The sequence below is a fragment of the Paroedura picta genome, chromosome 6, assembly GCF_049243985.1.
Source record: "Paroedura picta isolate Pp20150507F chromosome 6, Ppicta_v3.0, whole genome shotgun sequence".
In the NCBI taxonomy this organism is placed as follows: domain Eukaryota; kingdom Metazoa; phylum Chordata; class Lepidosauria; order Squamata; family Gekkonidae; genus Paroedura; species Paroedura picta.
Window position 1 is genome coordinate 79,695,505 of NC_135374.1, and position 24,738 is coordinate 79,720,242.

At 41.0% G+C, this 24,738-nt stretch overlaps 1 protein-coding gene across 15 annotated transcripts in view; it reads right to left on the bottom strand.

The window, feature by feature from the left end:
• Positions 1-3,559: 3,559 nt before the first annotated feature.
• TBL1X (transducin beta like 1 X-linked) overlaps positions 3,560-24,738 on the bottom strand; it is a 202,103-nt gene continuing 180,924 nt past the window's right edge. For all 15 annotated transcript variants that reach the window (XM_077343283.1, XM_077343292.1, XM_077343282.1 and 12 more), the window contains 12 exons: positions 19,617-19,905; positions 17,663-17,795; positions 17,324-17,465; positions 14,946-15,009; positions 14,766-14,863; positions 13,420-13,480; positions 11,413-11,534; positions 10,910-10,984; positions 10,216-10,343; positions 8,818-8,983; positions 8,260-8,361; positions 3,560-5,939 (listed from right to left, as the gene is read on the bottom strand). In XM_077343283.1, coding sequence (XP_077199398.1) covers positions 5,913-5,939; positions 8,260-8,361; positions 8,818-8,983; positions 10,216-10,343; positions 10,910-10,984; positions 11,413-11,534; positions 13,420-13,480; positions 14,766-14,863; positions 14,946-15,009; positions 17,324-17,465; positions 17,663-17,795; positions 19,617-19,905 — 1,407 coding nt within the window. In that variant the 3' untranslated portion in view covers positions 3,560-5,912. The remainder of the gene's footprint in view (positions 5,940-8,259; positions 8,362-8,817; positions 8,984-10,215; positions 10,344-10,909; positions 10,985-11,412; positions 11,535-13,419; positions 13,481-14,765; positions 14,864-14,945; positions 15,010-17,323; positions 17,466-17,662; positions 17,796-19,616; positions 19,906-24,738) is intronic.

Below are 24,738 nucleotides of genomic sequence, written 5' to 3' on the forward strand. Positions count from 1 at the left end.
ATTCAACAGCCAACAGTATGAGTCAGCAAACAAACAAAATGGACTGAGGAAATCTTGACTGTGTCCTTGCAACTGGTCGTCTCAGTTTCTAGCCTTAGCAAGAGCCAAGATCTATTTATTTCTCAACAAAAAAGGAAAAGCGGGACCAGTCTTATGACCCAGAATTATAGTCCAAATCTAATTCTTAGCCATGGTGCCTTCTAGACTAGCTTGCAATTTTCAAAGTGGATTGAGATAAATGGTAAAAGAACAACAATGACTTCGGAATTCTTTATAGGTGGCCCATGAAAAGACACTTCCACAACTAAAAGCCATGTCAGATAGGCTGAGTTCCCAAGCACAAAGAGTATCTGGTAACAACTAAGTGCAATGGTGGCAGAATCTCCCTCCAGTCCTGCTAACACCCTATAAAACACAAGAGACATGAAAGGATGGTATGAATGAGCAAGGGAAGCAAATCCTTTCCTCTGCCATTATATCTCAATGTGAAAGGTTTCCTTTAAAGCTATTTGTCTTCTAACAGGGCTTATCTATTGTCAAGCAATCTCATCTCATAAAAAAACTTTTTTTAAAGTTTAAAGAAAAAGCGTAGGTTTTGTTTGTTCCCATTATCTTGGCCAGATATGTTACACCTTACTGCTTTTTAGCAAGTGAGGAAAATAATTAGGCCTGATTTAGAAAGGGCCCATCGGATGAAGGAAGTGGGATCTGAGTCTTCCACTTTGTGTGTCCTCCTGATCTTAAACAATGCCATCTACTGCTATTTGTCCCATCAGGGAACACATGGAGTAGATATCAGGTGCTCATCATATGTGTGCTCCAGTGGGGCAGATTGTACCACCTGGGACTATTTCATATTGGGAAAATGGCAACAGAATATCCACTCTGGCCCTTACAGGCAAAAGCAGTTTTGCCCAAAGGCATGCTGCCAACAAATCTAGTTTAACCCTGAGCAACAGGTTAGTGTATGAGCCAATAAACTTCCTGGGTAAGAGTTTGACATGTGGTTGCTGGATGCTGGGGAAAAGTATCCTGAGGCAAAACAGCCAGGCTGCAGTGACATTTTCATTAGGTAAGGACAAGCCACTGGTATGTAGCCAGACTTGAGTTCCTGGGTCACTGAGTTTCCAATCCCAGCTCTGTTCCTGCTTTAATTGTGTCATGTGGCTATGTTGTCAAGACTAATAACGTTGCAGCGAGGGCACTTGGATCCTGGATAGGGGACTGCTAGAAAGTGGTGGACCAAGAGCTGAATATGATTGTAATACATTAATGAATTACATGGCATGCTGGAAATAGTAACAGAAACCACAAACATGTATGAACGTCATGCAATTTCACAGGCTGCTTTTTTGATAGTTACAAAGCTGACACTAAGTAATTAGGAAAAAAAACCCATTTCATTGGAGAGCTGAAAATCCCAAATTCCCAGAAGCAGAGCTAAATCTCATTTACACTTTTCTAGACATCAGTCTATAAAAGCACATTTTGAATAGATAGGGATATCCTGAAGACGAATTCAAGTCTCAACACCTTTGCCACAATTGACATGATTTAAAATAGCAAATAAGATATAACTTGAAAACAATGAGATATCAAAACATAAAATTTGTACATGTAGGTTCTTGTCTTTTCAGGTCAGATTAAGATTGTTCACAAGATCTTTCTGTGATTGAAATTGTGATGCCCCCCCCCCCCAGTTCTCCTCATGTGACAATAGCATAAACCAGGGAATCACAATTATACAGGCCACAATGATCCATGATTGCATCTAGGCCACACTGGTTTCTGCTCCAGGACATCATTGGCCCTCCCACAGCAACTGTAGTGTTCTGGCACACCATGGTGGGAACCCCAGGTACCTCATGGCAAGGGGGTGTGAGGGAAAAAGGAAGATTGTGAGTGATGGGGTTGTGGTTCCGGTCTGTGGGGATGCCCCTCAAGAGCCACATGGAGGCCACATGTTATGCATCCCTGCAGTTTGTCTCAACCTTCAATAGGTTTTCCATCTCATTGTAGTAAAGCGTCTGAATACCTTCAGGAATCCTGAAGACAATGCTTGTAGACTATTAGACTGTGGTATACCCAGTTTCAGGTCAAATACCATAAAGACACCATTAGTTTCAGGTGTCTTCATCTCCAACACAAAGTTTTAATGCAGAAGTTCAAGTTTATCTCTGTAACCTTATAGGCTGAGTTACCAGATCATGAGTATTCAGATGTAAATCAATCTTAAATGTGTAAACTGGGACTAGTGAACATTATTTGCTCTTCCCCTTTAAAAGCGATAGCTATTGTTTGACCTGTGCATATGTTACAATTCCATGGTGGCACTGTGGAAGCACGGAATCCAGCATCCACTTGTGGTGTTTGTTGCTGTTGGGTTTTCCAGGATGTGTGGTCGTGTTCCAGTAAAACCCACAGCAACCAGTTGACTCTGGCTGTGAAAGCCTTTGACAATTCAAGAACCTGTGGTGTTAAAAGCATATAAGTGCCAGGTGACGTTTTCATGGGGTTTGTGCATATGGATATAGATGGGGAGAGAAAATGGAAGGGGATTTCCAGGGATTGAGATAGGGGTTTGAATACTTTTGATCAGGAAAAACAGATTCAGTGCAGAAAAATAAATACGTTAAGCTTTCTTCAGTGGCCTAATAATGTATATCTTTAACCGCTCCTGTGGAGCGGATTAAATAGAAGGGTAAGGGCTGTCTGGGAGGAGTTAGGGTGAAACGCGGCTCCCCATTGGCTGCTTCGCCCGGCCGGGGACTCACCGCACAACTGAACTGGCAGCCTGCGCGGTGAATCCTCCGCCCAGGGTGCTCCTCCTCCTGCTTCTCTCGGCCGCTGGAGCGGCCTCGCCACATTGTAGACATGGCGAGGCCGCTCCTGCAGCCTGGAGAAGCCCTGGCTATGCTACGGGGTGGGGGGGGGGCGGCTCTCCGGCTTCTGTGGCCGGGAGAATCCCTCGGGATGCTTTGGGGTGGGGGGGCCTGTCCTCCCCCCCAAAAAAAAACGGCCCACCGAGCCACGGCCTGGGAAGCCTTCGCCCTGCCACAGTTGCCTAGCGCCCATTTTATCCCTGCCTAAAATGGGCTTTAGTTCTAGTTAATGGTATAACGCTCAGTTATGTTCCCAAGGATCAGGGACTCTTTTGAAAAGTATGAAGGACAAAGTTGGAGTCTACAGCAGAAACATCTTTCTTTTGCCAGGATATCAGTTTTCTAAGCAAACCAAATATACTGTATGACCCTTTGAAAATCCTTAGTGCAATCCTTGGGTGAATGTTATTTACCTTCTCTCACCTGCCATACATTATGGGGGTAGCCCAGGCTGAGAAAGAATGGCTTGGAAAAGTTGACATAATGAATTCATGAAAGGGACACAATTTCAGTGAGGGGGATGCTCTGATACACAGCTTAATCACCTAGCCACAAGAACATATAAACTCTAGTTAATATATGAAAAGGCGAATACCACAAAATGACAACCTCAGAATCTAGAGGTGAAAGCCTCATGAAAACTGAGGAGAAAGAATTGAAGAGCAACTCACACAGAGTTTTCTAATATCAAAATATAGCAATTTATTCAAGACACTGAATATGATCTGTTGATTCTCTCCTTGAAACAAATGAACTACAACACACAGGGTGATCTGCTCAGAGAGAAAGAGAGACAGAAAGAGTGAGTATGAGAGAGGGTGTGTGTGGAGAAAATGGCAGCAGGGAGAAAGGAAGGGAGAGCATATGTAGTTTCAACAGAACCTGGGAAATGCTGAAAAGAGAACCAAGCCTGGCTTCAAGTCTGACACAGACAATAAAAATTTAAGAAGCCAGAATTCAGAATTATCAGGAAGTGGCTGACAGAACAAATTCTGCAACTGACAAAGAACCGCATTTTTAAAAAACAAGGCAAAAAAGAAACAAAGACAAAAGTAACCCCCCCCTCAAAAAAAACCAAAGACGACCCTTATGCTTGACAAAGTGCACTTCACTTGGCTCTAAAGTTAGCTAGTTTGCTTTTTAAAGAACAAAAATAAAAATATCATTTCTAATCTGTGTGAGGGAACTAATACTTGTTGATCCCTTCCATGATCGGGTCATAGGATGCCCCGTAGTGTGACCACATTAAAGATGCAGTTGTCTCCTCTTTGGAAGAGCATGAGGAGCGATTCACAGTGCTGACCATCTCAGATAAATCCAGGTGCCATTTCTATAATATTCCAGAACTGTCAATGATAAAGTTAGCATAAATCCCCATATAAATCCCAATCTTGTCACGCTGGCATATATCTGGGACAGTGGGGCAGTGGTGCAGTCCACTGAAAACACAACAGCTCTGCCACTCTCTAGTATGGTGGCCCTCACATGCCCTGACTTGTAAACACAAAGGGTCAGTAAATGAAATAGTGCTTTTCCCATACACTGTGAATGCTAGACTTTGATCACATTTGAATGCTAGACTTTGAATGCTAGACCTTGATTTTAAAAACATCACTTGGAATAGAATTGCACACCCAGACCAAGGGCCACTTTGGATATATCTCACAGTAGTTACTGGGAGATATGAATCAGAATAGAAATATCACTTAAAAAAAAAGGAAACTAGATTTCTGAAACAAGTAATGATAATTGCCATCACAAAGTCCTGCCAATGAAACTTAAAACACGCAAGTCTTTTGTCTTTTCTCTTGCAGATGGCAGATCAAAAAGAAGCAGCACCTTGACCGTTGTTGTTTTAGCAAAATGCCTTTTATGAGGAGATAAAAGGAATACCGCATCTTTTAATGTGTATCAAGTTCCATCTGCATTGTTCTTTCAAATGACTAACACAATCCTGTCTACATCTGGTGGACATTTTAAGTTTCTAAAATTGTGTTTAACATAAAAATACTTTTTTCTCTCCAAAAATACACTGGGTTCTTTCATTTTTAAAAAAAGTCATTTTTCTCCTGTAAAAAGCTTTCCCGGCCCTGCACTCTTACATAAAGCACTTATTACACAATCTGATGAAAGTGCCCTTGAGACTCTAAGATCTGAAGCATGGAATAATTAAAAAAAGAGAGGAGGAAGAAGAAGCTGGGAGAAGAGGAGAAAGGGAAGAGAAAAAAACAGGAGAGAGGGGCAGTCTCTTACACCTTTTCATTTTACCCACCTGGCTGTATCTACTGAAGGCATAAAGGATGGGGATGGGGGAAGCCCCAGACCCGTCCCAAAAACCAGACTCGAAAAAGAGAAGAAAATATTTAGTTCAAAGCTAAGCCTGTGATCCTCAAGGCCTAATATTCCAGCTGATAGGGAAAAAGTCCACTGAACAAATAAAAGGAGTCTAGAAGTTACAAAGTGTTGTGATTACAAAGTTGCACGCATTGGTGGTACAAACTGGTCTTTTGAATGTCCTTTGGGAGAGCAACTGTAGTGTCCCAATTGGAAGGAAAAAAAATACTACACCACATGGAGGAGGAGGATTCTTCTTCCCATTTTGGTTTAATCAAAGCACTTTAGCTTTATAGGTTTATTATTATTTTATTATTATTTTTGGCACAGCTTCTCTTTTTCTCTTCTCTAGCCATCAGATCGAGTTCTTGGGGACCCAAACCAAACAGGCAGGCTTTTAGCTGGTGATGGTCTTCTTGCTTCCATAGGCTGAAAGTTCCAGGTGGAATCTTTCTCCACACCCTCCCCCCTAAGTGACTGTATGTTACTCGACTCCTTGGTGAATGTTATGGACAAAACATTGCAGGCTTCAGGCATCCAGGAGAGCTGCTTCTGTTCCACACTTCAGCTTCCCCCTCTCATTCCTGTTTGTTTCCCCCCAGTTCTTGGAGTCCTAGAGATGTCAAGAATATTTTTGAAGAATGCTTCTACCCACACATTCAACTGCTGGTCCATTTGCAATGTCGTCTAAAGCATTTACTTTCGCAAGTCTAGAACACAAACCTGAGAAGAAAGAGGAAATGACATGGTAAAAGATAAAAAACATGACTAAAATGTTATATGGTGATGTTACATTGTGTTCTTGGGATCCCTAGTAATAACTGAGAAAGAGAAAATGCTAAAGAAGGCACAATTCTACCTTCTCTAAGGGCTGCTTTATTTTCGCACCTGATGGAAGGTATTCTTTGCCTGGTAGAGAGGCAAAGATAGACAGGTAGAGATATCCATATCCATATGTATAAATAAATGTGTAATTTGGTCATTCTATACCAAGAATTCTAGTAAGATAATCCTTCCCCCTAAAAAAGGAGAGGGGTTGTTCAAGTCAATCCTGTGTGCATGACTGCATATGCAGCTACCGACAACCCATGTGTTGCCACCGCATGAAAAGGCAATAGTGCAGATTCATTTTTAATTATGCCATAAAGCCAGAATTCAACAGAGCATTTGGAAACTTCCCAATTTTTTTTAACATAGCAGGAATACATTTAAGAAAAAATCACTCAGTTTATTCAGTGGCACTAAAAGGGTATACTATGTACCTAGCCTAACCTCTCAGCTATATAAAAATTAGCCAGATATTTCAAACCACTGGAATATAGCCAGCTTCTCGGAACAAGATTTTACTGCTTCACTGTCCTGCTGCAGTATACTGAGCCACTTCCATGCCATTATTTTCCTGGGTTATCAGTGGACACTCAGGAACAACTTAGTGGGCGAACCAGGAGTGGGCGAACCAGGAAATATGTAGGATTTGCCACCCCCTCTTGCAAACAGAAAGACTGATCCAACAGAGGAACTGTGTGATTGGACACATGCTGCTGAATTCAATGGGATGAGTGTTACATTGAATACAACACTTCATACAGCTGCCAAAGTGGGTTCAGGCTCACAAAAACTCAAATCACAAGACCGTTGTTCTGTCTGCAGCAGACTAACATGGGTACCTCTCTGAATTCCGTTTGAAAGGCCCATTATGCACGGCCGCCAAAACGGCGATTTCAGGTCACATGGAAAATGCGGAGGGGGAAGACTCAAAGCAAACCGGTTATGCACGGGACGGGGTGTAACAGCAGCAAAATCCAGAGCGGCGGGCGTCGAGGCGTTGATTCGGAGCCAAGGGGAAGCGAGGCGAGCGTGCCGCTATGTCGGCAAGCGGGCGCCACATTGGAGGCGGACGCCAAGAAGGGCGGCTGCAGCCTGCGCAGGCGCAGCCCTGCCGGGTCCAACAGGCACGGAGGGGGAGGGAGTAAGGGCTGAGCAAGCGGAGGGGGAGGGAGCAAGAGACTCCACTGCTGCCAGATCCTCCTCAGCGCCAATGTGAGCTGCTGCCATGGATGCCGCCGTCCTGAAGCTGGACTTTGGGAGGGTTTCTGGTGTCTGTGCGTTTTCGTCCCCTTAGTTTGCTCTCAGTTCGCCCCTCCCCTTGTTTGCTGCCGGGTTTCCCCTGCCCCCTAGTTCATCCCATTTAATACTGTTTACCCCTCGCGTTTTGAGTTTGTCTTGCAGTTCACACTTGTTTGTATTGCTGTTTTGCACTGTTTTATACTGTTTTACTGTTTTATAAAGTTTGTCTGTTTGCAGACACCCCCTTGCCTGTGCTATCGTTTGTGGTTGGGGGAGGGTTTGGGAATTAGTGGGTGATCGGTGCGGTGGCCTCTGTGCCGTCCCTAGATAGGGACATGCTGCCCTCTGTTCCCCGCCGGTGCTCCCCTGATCCCCCTCCCCTGATCCCCCTCCCCTTTGGGCTCCCCGGCCGCCTTTCTGTCCCCGTTCCCTTTAGTGCCTTCCTGCCTGCCGCGGCATTCCAGCAGCCGCTTCGATTGTGGCTCTGCCGCTCAACTCGGAACTCCCTGGTTATGCACACGACGCCTTCGGCACCGCTTCTGATTGGGCCCTGGTTGCCAGGGAAGCTGTGATTTCTTCCACGTTTCGCTAACGCGGCTTTTTCGGCGGCGTGCATAGAATCTGCAGCCAGTTGCAGCCGGCACCGTGCATTATCGGTGATTTTAGTTGCTGCCATTCCACCCCGAATGCGCGCTATTCCCCCCATGCATAATGGGTCAAACCCAAGCACTCAACTGAGCTTTTTTCAGATGGATAAGTATACTTAAAGTTTGAATCAAAGTTCAATTCTGGGTATTTCTTGTGCATGAACTGGACTCCAACTTTGTTGTATTGCTTCAGACCAACATGGGATACCCGCTGGAAAGTGCACTTAAAAGCCCACATTAACTCAAGATCAGCTTAACAACACATAATTTTTTCTTTTGTGGGTTAAATTTAATAATGCTACATAAAAGCATGTCTACAAAAAGCTCACCGAACCATCAGATGCACTGGCTCCAACTTTATCTCCTCTAGCATTCCAGCAAACTTCAAATATTCCTCCAGTGCCTCTGTAGCTATGTACCAGAGTTCCACTCTAAGTAATAAAAATAAGCACAATAATCATTTAGGAAACAAATGTTTAATATTCATACTTTTACTGCAAGGATCATTAAGCAATAAACAAATTCTCATTTTCAGTCTTGGAGAGATTCTTTTTTATCTGATCAGACTTTTAGGATAGCCCAATCAAAAGGCAGATTCACAGTCTAGTTTCTACTATGCTTTATCATTTCTCTATGGAGCTGGTGGGTAAGATCACTGAAGATTTTTAGATGCTGATCATACCCAAGGCATTAGCTAACGTGAAATATTATCATCATCCTGAAATTTGGCCCATAAAAATGTGAAGTGTTTTTTTTTTAATTAAGCATTTAATATAACACAATGAGATTTACTGGGAAAGATTTTAAAATGCACATACTATTGCAAGGCAAGTTCATTTCAATTAACCTTTTAAATGTTCATGTTACTAAAAATAAAACTACCTTACCTGAGTATTCCATATATGGACACATTTGTCAAAAGACCCGCTTGCTAAGTATTTTCCATCAGGACTAAAAGCTACGCTGTAGACAGGCTCTTGATGTTTGGTTAACGTGTGAGTGCAGACTCCCCTTTCAACGTCCCACAATCGAACAGTAGAGTCAAATGAAGCGCTGTGGGAAACATTTAACACCAAAAGGTTTCCCAAGATACAGCCAAATTTAAATTCCATACAAGTCTCAGCAACATTTCAGAGGGTTAGGAAAAGTGTTTGTAGCTTCCCATAAAAACATATAATTTTGCACACATGCTTCTTGCCTCCCTCTCCTCATCCCATGCCAACAACTGCTGATCAGTGGCACACCAGATAGAATGTTAACTTTGAACTCTAATATCACAGTTCATTACTAGTCGTGGAGCTCAAGAGATAACTCATCAGTATCTCTCAGGGTCACCTGTCCTACAGAACAGTATAAAGAGAATAAAACAGCAGGAAAACCACTTATATGCTATGTAATGCAGAGAGAACAAAACCCAACCAGGAGCCAATGAGATCACGCCTCCAACCTTTAACAGGAACTGTGGACCGGGAAGCAGGGAGTCAGCTTTTAGAGTCGAGTTTCCACCAGTTAGGGAGTAAAGAGCAGAATTGGATGAAAGGCAGAAGAGGGCATTACAGGGCAGTGTTTGGATCAGATTATGATAAAAAGTGTAGCATAACATAAAAGTCAGCTTGGAAAAGGTTCTCTCACTCAAGAGGAATAACTTAAAAACAGGCAACCTATACTTCCATGTGGCACGTTTATATATTTTTTCCTTCCATTTTTGTCTTTTTTTCAATAAACATAATCCTTAATAAGTTTTAAAAAGCAGATTGTTTCTGTCCGGCTTCCTTTGCCCCTCAGTTATCAGCCACATGCTTGGGTTTTATACCAAAGCCAGAATTCTATCCCAGAAATCCCCTGGGATTCCTAGTGCAATGGGGAAGGTAAAATTTAGGGTGGAGATGCCTTCCCAGTAAAACACCTAGTAAAACACAATGGACTTCACATATCCGGGTTTTTTTGGCACATATGCTTCCCTGTGCTGTTTGGAATTAAAACCAAAGACTCACAAGTACACACACACACACACAATACAACATTATCTGATCAAATTGGGATGCGGAACATACATTAATTCATTGAATTTGTTTATAGCTTGGTAGAAGTGACTTGTAGCATTTTTTGCACGTCTTTCCTCCAAGGAGTTTAGAACAACACACGATTTCTTCTCTTCCATTTGAGCTATTATAACAACCTCATGAAGAAGGTTAGGCTGAAAGAATAACCAGCCAAAATTCCCACAGTCCAGCAGTCAAATCATTGCACCACACTGGCTCTTGAAGTTATAATATTGTATATACCTTGCTAACATAACATTGGAGTTTGGGTTGCTGGTGCCTGGTCCCGTCGGACTCCATTTGATAGTATAAATCTCTTTGTTATGTGCCTGAAGGTCATGTACGCAGGTATCTTGCTTCATATTCCATATCTATTAAAATCAGAGGAAAACAACATACTTGCAAGATATAATTTACAGTTTAGCTTACTGCTACTACACTTAATAAATATTTAAACACTGCATTAAAATCATCTAGGTAGAAAAAAGGAAGTATGCAAAAATTAGCAATTGAATTGAAATTGTATGAATTGTGGACCCATTATGCAGGGGGGAAATAACGCACATTCGGGGTGGAATGGCGGCGACTAAAATCACTGATAATGCACGGTGCTGGCTGCAACCGGCCGCAGCTTCGGTGCATGCCGCCGAAAAAGCCGCGTTAGCTAAATGCGGAAGAAAGCTCAGCTTCTGGGTGACCGGGGCGCAACCAGAAGCGGGGCTGGGATCGCCGTGTGCATAATTGGTTACTCTGGGTTTTGCCGCCGTCGTGCCCCGTCCCATGCATAACTGGTGTGCTTCGTGTCTTCCCCCTCCGCATTTTCCATGTGACCCAAAATCGCCGTTTCAGTGGCCGTACATAATGGGCCTTAGTGAATCTTTTACAACAGATTTGTAAAACACAATGCAGACAAAGGCTTCCTAAAAGCCTATTTTACCTTTAATGTCATATCATCTGAGCAAGATGCTAGAAGCATACCAGAAGGATCCCACTTGATTGCATTGACCTCGTTCTGAAATAAAAATTTCTTTCATTAGTAATTACTGCATACAACCAGCTTATCCAGAAGAGGGACCTCAGAATTTATTAGAATGACAAATAAAACAACATTTTACAGTACAAGTTTTCTTGTTCTGTTCATGAAATATAACAAAAATTCAATTCGGTGGCACATCCAAACAAAGTATTTTATATACAAACAGTTCTTTTCTGGCCTTGTCTTCTTAACATGGTATAGTTGAACCATCCATGCTATTTAAATTCCTAATTTTTAAAAAGATTTTCCTTCTGTGATTAAAGCTTCTCACTTGTGGAAATAAAGACTTATTGATGCATGAAGATTCGTGACTTCAAATCAGGTCTTAGAGACCATATATACCACATCAAATCAGGTGCCCCAGTTATCATGAGAAATATTAATAGGACAATTTATAAACTTACTGTATGGCCTTGAAAGGTTTTTACAGGACGATCACAGCCAAGCCTGCATACATGTATGCACATGTCAGTGCTGCAGGATGCAAAAGCAGTGTTATTCTGCCAGTCTACATCCAGAGCAGGGGCTGCAAAAGGAAAACCAAAAACAGACTATTCAGAAATTGGGCAAGGTTAAAGATACCCACGATGACTACTCTTGCTACCAATATCAGAATTGCTAACACGATTCTAAATGCCTGCCATAGCATGTTTCACTGCAAGGCTGAAGTAGCATCCCTCCGACAATAACATAACACTATGACTTGCAGCACTGGGTGGGTGTTCGTGGTACTGCATGCTCAAAGACCCCTAGCAAGCAAAGAGGAAAATTTCCCACCAGGTTACCCTCAACAAGCTATTTGTTTGTTTGTTATATTCCTATGCTGCCAATTCCAGCACAGCTGTTGCAAGGCAGCTCACAACAAATACAATTTACAAAATGAAACAATAAAATCCCCACCCCATGCTTCCAACCCCCATCAGTCCCAAAAAAATTTCCCCCGACCACTTTTACAAACTCCTGCAGGGCCCTCAGCCCATCTGGGAGCTCATTCCACCAGGCCGGGGCTAGGGCTGAAAAGACCCTGGCCCTGGTCGAGGCCAAGTAGACTTTACATGACCCAGGGAATTCCAGCCTGTTTGCCACTGCAGAGTGTGGGGTGTAGGGAGTTAGACAGTCCTTAAGGAACCTAAGTTAAATAATGGATTGTTACAATACAACACAATTTATTGGTATACAAAACCATCATTTCAAATGGATTGTTAGTTTATTAGGAACCCTACCAAGAAGCATCTGCGGAGGTTGCAAAATTATTCTACACTAGAGAGACGTAACTCCCCACCCCCATAAAAGTTATTGACTAAGAACAATTTATCTTTGTTGACCAGGTTGCTGTCAGCCCTACAATGACATACTATGTGTTTAAATGAAGATGTGATAGGAGTCATATCTATTCCACATAATATATTTCTGGTAAGGCCTTGGAAGAGGAGTGTGCCTCTTGTCTTAAATGCCACTCAGCGCTTAACAGCCACTCAGGGTGGTTGTCCCACCTCTGAGTGCCTCCTCTTCCAACCAGCTTGCCGGCTTGTCCAGCAGCCAGCCAATCACCTTCCGTTCCCCCATCCCTGACCCCCCCTTCTTCCAGTTCCCTCTGAGGCTCAGAGGCTGCAGATCCCTGCTGTGTGAAAGCTGCCTCTGCTGGTGAGTTCCCTTCCTGAGGGCCTCCAGCCTGAAGCCTTTCCAAGTCCTGGGGGGAGGGAGAGGCCATCCACAAAGTTCTTCCACCCCCCCCCAATCAAGTGCCTTTTGTATTTCTGAATGCAACAGGTTTGTCCCCTAGTATATACTAAAAAAGCTAAACAGGAAGGGTCATGAGTCAACATTGGAAGTTTGTGTTTCTATTTTCAACTCAAAGCATTTTTTACTAAGAAACCCTTTGCGGATTGATGCCTCCTTAGAAGAATTCGAGTTGGTTCTTATATGCCACTTTCTCTACCAGAAGGAATATCAAAACGGGTTCCAATTGCCTTCCCTTTCCTCTTCCCCCATCAGACACCCTGTGAGGTAGGTGAGGCTGAGAGAGTCCTGAGATTACTGTTTGGTAAGAACAGCTTTATCAGCCCAAAGTCACCCAGTTGGCTGCATGTGGAGGAGGAGCAAGGAATCATGACTGGCTCGCCAGATTAGAAGTCCGCACTCCTAACTACTACACCACACTGGGCGTAGGTAGAATCAGTCAAACTATGAGAGAAAGGCACCCCACTCCACTGCTAAGGAACCAAAGAATCCTACCAAAGGTTGTCTCTGCTGAAGATTAGCAGACTTCTTTTGATCTGCTGTTTTGTTGTGATGGTGTGTTACTTTGTTTAAGAAAACTGTGTGTGTTCTATTAATGTAAGTTTCTTTGTGTTTGGTTGAGATACAATTAGTTTTAAAAAGTTCAAATAAATATATAGGAGGCCAGTTACCTGAGTGGAAAGGAAACTGCTGTTTAGCTTCTCCTGTGTGAGCATCCCAAATTATTGTTGTCTGTATGGGTGAGGGAAGATTGGGGGGGGGGGGAACACACACACAAACATATACATTAGTGCCCGTCCTTTAGGAGAAAGATGGTTTTGCCTTGAAGCACAATGGTAACGACTGAAAACCTGATCTGTTCTAGTCATGTTCCTGATCCGTTCTAGTCATGTTCTATTTACCACCACTAGTCAAATTTAAGATTGGACTCAGTCACTGCAATACAAAAAGAGGTAAGACTGCTATGCACTAAAACAGAATTTTCTGGGTGGATTTGTAATCAGTTATGGAGGCATGGTAATACTTGCCTCATCACATGGTCAAATGCTACAGATACCGTAGTGGTCATGTGAGTTAAGGCACTTTATTATGATCCAAACCAGGTTTATGCTGTGAGAAGACAAAAACACATTGTGATAATAAACACAAACCATAGCTTGGCCATGCATAATGGAAAACTATGGCTGCTAAGAAGAAGTCTGGGAAGTTGCAAGGAAAAGGCAAAACTTAAATGCCTAGATCTGGTTAAAAAATGCCTAGATCTGTTTTTTTGTTAAGTATGAACCAAGGTAACATGTTAACAAACATACGGGTTTCAAATGCACATTTATGCTTAGAAAAAAACACAGATTTCAGGGGGTTTCTCCCATGTACCTTAATAAGATTTCCTACTTAGATCCCCATTAAACGCTGATGATAAAACAGTGCAGTATTCACAATACTCTCCAATGGTCAATCCTTCAGCATTATTTAGGATTCTGAAGTTTTGAGACACTAATTCCTGGCAATTTAGATCAAGAGCCACAACCTACATTCATAATTCTTAATTCAATATTTCATGCTAAATAACAGAATTGTGAAAAGTGATGTTCAAGAGGGATGACATTTTAATTGGTAGGCAGGCAAGAGGAATCAATTGCTTCCTACCGTATATTGTCTGGCCCTGGGATATGAATGTCTGCTAACGCATATAGACACACGCATATAGACACACTTCATTTTTATACCAGCAGTGCTTCTCCAAACCCTTTGATGGAAAATTCACTACACTATACAGCAAACAAGAAATATTCAAAACATGCTGCACATGGCACAGATTTACTATGTCTTAAGCAAGTAATCACTTCACTCGTTTTGATGAAATCAATATTTTTTAAAAATAACCTCGAGCTGAACAGAAAGGAAATTATGCTAAATCCCCCAAGAGCAGTTTCTACAAGAATTCAAGCAGTACTATGTAAAAGTACTCAGTATGCAGTCAGATTTATTCTAGAAAGTTAACATTTTCAACACTCACTTTGTCAACACCAGCACTTAAAATGTAATTCCCCTTTTTGTTCCACTTGAGAGCAAAGATGGGCCCTTTATGTTGACCTAAGGTGCTTGCAAGGTTCCCTGAAATGGACAAAGTTAACAGTTCAACAGAAATCAACCGGCACCACCAAAGCATTTGGATACAGCTTCTTTTGAATCTTACCGTCTTCCGTCCATATTCTTGCAAAGCCATCGTAGGATCCTGTTGCCAATAGCGTTCCATCACTCTGGTGGACATATCCAAGGGGAATCAAGGAAAGTTTTGTATAAGACATATGTCATGTGACTCAGCTGTGATACACAAATACACACGGATGTACCTTTCACATGTGAGTCGTCAAAACTTAACAGAAATCAGAAGCGCAGCCGGAGAAAGTAATAATATTAAACTGCTCCCTAACTAAAGGCAACTGCCTTGTTTAATGAGGAATGTGAGGTGACAGTTGTCCAAAATGAATTTTCTGATCTTCCATACATATATGTCAATGCATACATAGTCCCCATCTATAGTTGCCAGAGCTGTTGCCCTGCAAATTAATTACATTAAATGGGCTAAATGGACAATATGTAGTATGGACTAAAACCCTAATGCTTGTACATGATCCAGGCTTGTAAATGATACGTTTGCTTTTTTTTTGCTAACAGTGTTCAAATTTTGCTGACAATAATTTGAATCTGAAAAATTGCCAGTTAATTACCCAACCCAAATCTTCCCAGAAACAACACTTAATCCCTGGTGGTTTTGCCAATATCAGTTTTCATTCATTGCTCATTACTAATATGTAATTATTAGTAATTAGTATGAGTATACTGGTCTACCCTATAGAGCTGTGGTACGAATTATAACAAAACACATGCGAAGCACTATGAACTCTTAATAAAAACTTTCACTCATAACTGGACACTGCAGAAATCATGGCTTTCCTCCTAAAAATTAAAGTTCCTTATGTTATTTGTTTTCCACAGTAAATCATGCACCATTCCCTTATAAACAAATATAATACATGTTGTCATTCTGCAAAAGCATTTAACAAGCTCTTTATTGTTTGGCCAGTGCAAAATGGAAATTAGCTGTGGCTTTCTGTATGGAAGCTGGAAGAAAAGGTTGTGGGAACAGGCCTGTAGCCAGGGTGGTGTATGAGGCAGAGACAAATCAATCATTTGTCATGCTCCTCCAATCAGCATTAGAGGCTGTTATGAAATCTGTCACAAGTCTTCTGCCAATAAGAGAGAGCATTTATTTCCCTCCTCCCTTCCACGTTTTGCCAATGAAGGAGAGATTTTCCTTTTCTACTCCCACCTCCCTCCCAGGCTTTCCCAACCCTCCTCCCAGGCTTTTGCTTTTCACTTTGCTTCCTGCATAAATAAGTTGCTCCTGCTGTGCTCTGGAGTACACAAACCCAGTCATTTCCCCACCTTAGCCTGGTAGCTCATGCCAGTCATGGATTCTTCTGATCCACAGCAGACATTAATCAGATATTATACCACACACTGTATCCTCTGAAGTAGCCACTTTCTCCAGGGGAAGTAACCGCTCTGGTCTGTGAAAGCTCCAGGCCCCTACTGCATTCCAGCCTGCATATCTGTAGCTATCCTGAAGTCTTCATATAGCAAGTTATGTGGGGCCAAACCTCAGCAGGGTTTGTGGCTTGGGGGGGGGTGAGTGCAAGGGAAGATGATATTATAAATTAGAGCCATCCGCCCAAGGTCTCATTTCATGCTCAGAAGACAAAACAGATACTTTATGTGATACACTGGGGGGAACCCCATTTAGCACACTGCAACACAGGAAAATGAAAGTAGAACAATATGGAGGTGGGGATCTTCGTGCATTTACCAGACGCTGTTCATGAAGTGTAAATAAAAGGGGATATTTGGCTTTAAACAAAATAGATTATCATTTAACCTTTGTAAAATTATCCCTTGTAGTGACTTTTCACTACATCACAGCTCATTCATAATAAAATAAACAAAGTAAATAAGTAACTACTCATTTGCTCCCCTCTAATAAAAGTTTTCTGGCTACAGGCCTGGGTGGGAGCCAACAGCAATGTGAAAGAGGCATTTCAACTTCATGTCAGTTGAATCATGAAGTCTTTGGTTAATTCTGAATAATAATATTATTTAGGCTTTTACCCAAAATTTATGCTGAAAGACCTCTTATTTTGCAAGGGATGTTAAAATATTTTGGAGCTCTAAGGGGAAAGGTCTAAATTAAGGGGGAGAGGTCCAAGTGATTTCCAATTAGTCATTCTACAGATGCAGACCACAAGCAAATTCCAAATATCTCCTGAAATGATACAACCGATGTTTCAGGAGCACACATACGGAAGGCAATAATTTCCAGTGGGTGAGCAGAACTCTGTTCACAGTCTTAATTACCAGACCATTGCGGAATATGCAGATATACTTTCCATATACAGGCCCTCCAATAACGGTCCATCCATCCTAACAATGGTTCTTTTTCAAGTGTAAAATGAAATTGAGTTAGGATGGCAACACCCAACGGCTTTAAACTATTAAATGTTAGAATTAACTCACATTCCAGTCTAACGATGTTACATCCTTATTGCTGGGAACATCATGGCCTCCTTCTCTTATACAATGCCTCAAAACTAGTTGAGTGGAACTACCATTGCTGTTTTCGTTAAGATTCCATATTCGGGCTGTTGAGTCTCCAGACCTAACAGAACAAAATATATGTTAAGCATACAGAAATAGTTAGTTTCTGATAACAATATGTTGACTGTCCAAAAACAAAATGCTCAAACTGGTGTGTGTGTGTGTGTGTGTGTGTGTGTGAAAGCAAGCACATTACAGAATTCGAATCAGTATGACTCTAGTCAGCAACATATATACTCTGAAATCTGTTCTACTCACCCCGATGCTAGCAGATCACTGACAGGATTCCAGGCACAGATAAAGACCTCCGATTCATGGCCACGAAGAACTGTTGCTTTGTTAGGAGGAATTTCAACATCTCCATCAATTTCCATTGGCTTTGAATGATTATCTATAAAACGAAACATTGTAACATTTTATTGGCAGCACAACTTTAGTCTGTTCACTTTCTCAACTATGGTCTTACTTTATTTGATTGGTTTGTACTGGCCACATACAAATACGCTTTCCTTCCACAGTTTAAAGCAAAATTTAAAATGCTAATTTTAAGAAAAGGATTTAAATAAGTTCCACATCACATTCTATTTGGGATAAATTGCCGAGTGGCATGCACTACAAAGAATTTTTAAAATAAGCGACACAGTGATTAGTTTCCTATGCCTTTCTGTGCACTCCAAACCATGGAGTTAATGACACAGAATCTTATGGGGGGAAACCGCAAATGATTGCGTATTCAAGTATTATTTATATATATATGAATAGATATTTATATTTACAAGTTGAGTACTGTCATAGAAAAATATCTAAGAAAATGGCCTATGATTTGAGGCTGCTGGTTCAACAAGCTTCTCATGAGTCGGAGACCAAGTCGGATCACTGCTCTGTTTAGTTCTGAACTGTCCACGCTGACTGGCAGCTGATTTCCAGAAGCCTCTTACATCACCCGTCCTTTTTAAACAGGAGACGCCAGGGACTGAATCAGGGACCTTAACATGCAAAGTATCTGCTCTGCCTCTCAGCCACAGACCCTCATTTAAGTCCTTCTCACTGGGAAAGTTCCTCTTAATCTCAGTCTGGCAACTTTTGTATATTAATACTAGCCTATTTTACACATCCGTTTTAAGTATTGCTGTCATAATGTACATTAAATGGTTTGAATACTGAAAGAGCTTTGCAGAAGATAAATATTATTTGTTACTAAATATACATTTGAACCCTAATACTGGGATCAAAATTGGCAAACTGTAAGAAGAAAAGTAACTGATGTGAAAATAGTAAGCATAAGGGGCTGAAATCACATGCAGTTTGCATGGCATGGCAAATTTGCATGTTTGTATGTTACGTTTTCAAGTATCCATAGAATTCCCCTATAAGTTTAGAGCACTCTTTTCAACTATATTAGAATGAATCTTGCAGAAGGCTACCCAGTTTCAGAGCCAGCTTGGTATAGTAGTTAGAGAGGCAGCTTTTAATCTGATGAGCAGAGTTTGATTCCCCACTCCTCCACATGCAGCCAGCTGGGTGACATTGGGTCAGCCACAGTCCTGATAGAGCTGTTTTCACAGAGTAGTAATATTAGGGCTCTCTCAGCCCCACCTTCCACACATGATGTTTGTTGTGGGGAGAAGGGAAGGTGACTGTAAGCCACTTTAAAACTCCTTCTGGTAGTAAAAATTGGGGTATAATCCCTTTTTCACAGCTCACCAAGACTACCCAAATTCTAAATCCAAAATAGTATCTGGCTCTTTCTCATTGATAAAGCCAATCTTAATGTTTCAGAACAGGAGTAGTCAACCTGTGGTCCTCCAGATGCTGGCAGGGGCTCATGGGAATTGTAGTCCATGGACATCTGGAGGACCACTGGTTGACTACCTCTGTTTTAGAAGACTGTGAAACTGTATGCATTTAGATAATTTAATTTTCACTAGTCACAGAGAAAGTTACGTTTGGTCTAAAATACTGCCCATCGACATTCAGCTTCACTGGGTTTCAATTTGCCAAACTGATCCCAGGCTTTGAAATCAAATTATGCAGTGAAAGACTAGGAACTCAGGGTACTTAAAAAATAGGAACCTGAAGATACTGAATTCTTCTTTCAATAGACAGTTCGGACTGTGCTTTGCATGGAATCCTGTAATACAAACAGCCCTTACTGTGTGTGCGCGTGGAGGGACAGACAAGTCATACCAATCTGCAACATGGTTCAACTCACTTATTGCATGTGCCCCATTCTCCTCTCCATTCACAGTGGCTTCCCCATTCTTTGGTGTGTTCTGCTGCTGAGCAGCTGTTGTCGTTGCCGTCGTTGCCACTGTTGTGGTGGCTGCTATTGTGGTGGCAGTGGCGGCGGCTGCTGCTGCGGCTGCTGCGGCTGCTGCACTGGCTTGCTGCTGAGCTAATTTCTCCCTGAAAGCCTGCTGCCGGGTCTGAACAACATCAGGCATTACTGCGTCGATCAGAGATAGAGACTCTATAGGCCGGCCATCAAACACTGTACCATCCTAAGGAGAATAACGAGAAGAATAAGAACGAGAAGGTGAGACTGTTTCCAGGAAGGCTGAGCAACAAACTTGGAAACACTAAGCAAAATATAATCATACAGCAATGTGTGATGTTACCTTCCATTCAAATCAAATACACACACTGGACAAGGCATGGTATTTATCAGGTGTGTGCAGTGAAGGAAAAAACTCTCTGACAAAAACAATGCTACGTCTAGATGTTCTCAGAAGCACTTTACTAGAAAACATATGTTACTGGAAAACAATCACTTATGTATATTACAGAGATAGGTATACAGAGTTTACTCAGCAATACTGTGAATATATCACTCAAAAGCCTAGTGCAGAACTTAACATAGGCACTAAATAAATTTTATTTAAAATAAGTTTTATAAAATTTAATTCTATAAATTCTGGACAATCCTAACTGTGGGAAACACTGGTTTATCTACTTCACGATCCCAAAGGTACAACTAACAGCAATTAGACCATCTGGAAAAATTAGGAGTCAGTCAACTGATCAATCATGACCCCACATCAGAAAAAATAGGCTAGGTCCAAATATGGTTAGATACAGTCAATAGACATGCAGCCAACCAACTATAAGAAAAGACTAAAGATTCTTGCGCAAGCCACCTTTTAAAATAATCTTCTTGGGAGATGCATTCCTATCACAATTTTGAACCTGGACTATGTATGGCCATCTTTCTTGCCCTTGTTATTACTATAGGTTAGAGATACTCTCAAGACTCAGTCCAAAATACAGAAAGCCCCGAAATTACAGAAAGTTCCTAAGACAATTAACCAAATCTAGGCACATTTCTACAAAATCACATCTGGTTTCAATTAACTGATGCATTCATCTGGCCATTATCTGCAGTTATTAGTTTTGATTCTATACCACAGCAGAAAAACAATTTTGCTTTACAAAAAGACGATATTCCAGACCGTATGTGGGTACTGTAAGAGGGAGGGGCAAAGAGGAAAATCAAGAGGGATAGAAGGAATTGGGAAATGAAATTACCCATCTGCCAGACTCCATTTGTACAGATATATGAATGGCTAGAGATTTTAATTGTACCCTTTGTCATTCTTTTACAGTTGCTTCTTCAATATGGATTGGTAGCATTTGAAATAAAAAGAGTATTAAATCGTTTTATATGGAATGGGAAAAGGTCGATAAGAGTCAAGGTATTACAAGATGATAAAAAGTGTGGAGGACTTGCAGTTCCAAACATTAACCTATACAGGCAAGTAGCAGCAATGGTTTGGATAACAGACTGGATCAATGATGCTCAAGGAAGCAATGTCCAATTAGAGAGAATAGGCTCTAAAGAAGGAATCCAGAATTATTCGTGGTTTAAAACTCGTTGAGAACAATTCAGAAACAAGATGGGAGACATATTATGAGCGATAGTTTGCTAAGGATATGGTTTAAAAGACTAAGGTTATGGTTTAAAAGACCAAATTCATCAATCTCACCACTGACCTCTTTAATATGTCTTCACTATGACTCAAGCTCAAGAAAGAAAATAGACATCTTAAATTTGTGAGAGCATCGAGAACAAAATAATAACAAGTTATCAAAAAAGAAGGAAAGTCTATACCCTGGCTGTTATACTGTCAGTCTCAAAACTGAAAGCACTTAAAATAATAGGTTTAAATTACCAGCAGAAAGGTGGCAGATGGATATTAGGGAAGGAAATTTAATAGGAGTTCAGCAGTGGAATCAGCTGCCTAGGTAGGTGGTGAGCTCCCCCCCCCCACGGCAGTCTTCAAACAGGAGTTAAATGAATACTTGTCAAGGATGCTTTAGATTGATTGTGCATTGAGCAGGGGCTTGGACTAGATGGCCTATATGACACTTCTCAATTCTATGATTGTATGAATCGTAACTTAATTCCTGAAGCAGCATTTCCTGAAGCGGCATTTGGGGTTGAAGGAAGAGATGAGAAAACTGCTTCATAGGTGGAAATTATTGCACCACAAAATAGCTGCTCTGGATCCAAGCCTCTAGGCATTGAACTTGCATATGTGAACTGGTTTCCTCTTCCATATAAATACCGCAATGTAGTGACTGGAGAAATTACTATGCAACCTATTATGCGTGTTGGTATATTCCTTGCTTGGAAATTAGAGACAAAAAAAAAGATTTAATATTTACAGTTACATTTCATAATTAAGCTTTAACATCAAAGCAGCTGCTGGGATTAAAACTGTCAGTTCACATAGCTCTGAATTAATTTAGGCTCTAGTCAGGCAGGAGTATTTGCATCTGCTCAATATTTTGAAGATCATGTTCACGACTACAATCGCTAGAGGGATTAAGTTGATCAAGGATGAAAGCAAGAAGACATGCTTGACTGGCTGCAGTTTTTCTGACTCTGCAGGAACTCTCTGCTTTATAAATGATCCACAATAACAAGCTGTACTTATGGGAAAGGGGGCAAAGCATAGAGCAGATAGGATTTCTAGACCCTCAGACGGGGCAGGGATGGTCTGCCCTCCGATCCTGTTTTCCACCACTCTTCTTAGAAGCAATGTGAGAAAAATACATTTTTGAAAAAGAATTTGGGCTTCTGGTATGACATCATGTCTGGAGAAAAGTAATGTCACACCCCTCTAGGAATCACTAAAACTCTATGGTCATCCTGTAGAGTTTCTAACTGATTCCTAGTCACAATACAGGTCATTTCTGAGTTTTTCCTGGAAGTAACCTCAATCATCTAGGAATTGCTGGTTATTCATAGAGAGAAATAATATCACTTCTGGGTAAACCTGGAAGTTGCAGAACTTCTTGAAACTCCCAGAAGTGATGTCATGTTGTTGATGGTCATCTCCCTCAGTCCCTCACTCATTGCAGGAAGACTTTGGGATTCTTATGCCTTGTTTGCCTTCTAGCAACCTCAATTAGGTTGTGGAGTAGAACCAATTTTGAGATTGTGTCAGGTGTTTTTAGCTGTGAGAGTATGTAGTGAAAGTTGTAATGCTAGCTGATGAAGTTCTGTATGAAACTAACAATACCAGATTTTGTCTTTTGAATCTCTCTTCTGTGAAAACCAATTTCGTTTGTCTTCTGTTCTATGAAAATCAAGTGGTCTGACATTAAAGAATAACACACTGGTGACCTTGGACTTCTGAAGAACATTTATTTTTGCTAACATTCATGGACTGGGTTACCCCTACATACTAATTATAATTTATTCACTATGTTCTCCTTGTTCATTGTTCAGGCCCAACCGAAGAACAGACCATAGCTATAATTAATGCGAGTAAAGTCAACAGTATTTCTATACTATAATTAACACTTTAAATAGAAAGCACGGGGCAGTCTTTCCCTTCCCCCAACAGTCTCCTCAAATCCCTGAAAAAACAATGCTGGGAGTTGGACAACACTCATGAGCAAAATGACATGCAGCATGGAGGTCTACAGTGAAGAGGGGGAATTGGGCAGAACAAGCAAATAAATAATTCAGACTAACCTAAAGCATATTTATCTAGAAGTAACTTACTTTAATAGGATACTTTCTAACAAATATGTTAAGCTACCTAATCTGGAAAAGCTGGGACATCTACAATGGAGAGAAGAAATGTCACAGAAGTAAACCCTTCTGTGCCTACAAACAGAAATTTTAAAAAGTAAAGAAGCACAGCAAGGGTCTTCCTTTGTGACTTTCACATAAAAAAACTTTCCAAAGAAAATCTAGAAGTATAGAGTTCCAAATAAACTAGCCTTTAATTGAGCTGTTATCCATTCTGCTAATGGCAGCATTTTTTGTTTGAGGGGGGAGTATAAGGATCAGTCCACTGATATAAGCAGCTCTTTTTCCTATTGGAGAACACCATTATTAGCCTTAGACATCTGCAAATATTTTTCTTGATCACCATAATATATCATGAATGTCCTATCTGTTAGTATGCCAGGTTCTATTGTCCGGCTGAGTAAGAATATAATTTTTGTATAATTCATCACCATAGTCTGTGTCTGATTATGAAAGCACATTGGCAATACTTCCTTACATCATACTTCAGACAGATCTAAAGCATGTTTATTTGGGAGGTGGTTTCACATAGTGAAGTACCCAATTAAATTCATTTACTTCCAAAATAAGCATGCTTCAGTTCCTCGGGTAAAATGCTGAATCATCTAATACTCTTTAAAAGCTTCCATTAGCACTGCAAAGCTTCCACTACCATCTGAATTATATTTTGTATATTGATCACTCTAATAGTCTACCTGTCTCATGTACATATGTAAACAAGAACAATCCATTAAAAACAGCAGATGGAACTTATCTTACAAATGGGGCTTTATTAAACATAGGCAACATAACAGTAACATTTCCAAATAAATAAAGTAACATGGTTTGGCAAAAAATATTTACAAATCATATTTTCATTTTAGCAGTGAGAAACTAGCATTTAAAATGGACACTTCCTCAATCTCTAAATGTAATTCACTTGATTTTCCATAAGCAATGTCTTGCTTACAAACTAAGACTGTAGTAATTAAAACTACAATAGGACAGTCATCCTAAGCATGGTCACCTTTTAAACATATTGACCATAGTAGATTTAAAAGGGTCTGTTTTGGATTGCACTACAAACCTCTAAACACCAGCAGGCTGTGCTATCTGCATATTATATGCCGAACAGGTTTTAAAAGCAGCAGTGTGCCTGCATTCAAACAGCAGTGTATAAAAAGTTCAAGGAAAAAACTTCTGTTTGTAATGGGATGAATATGTTTTCATGCTTGTATGCTTTTCCTTTCGTCAAAGACTTCCTGGTTTCAGAAGCCAAACTGTGACTGACCATGACACTCAGAAGCAGATA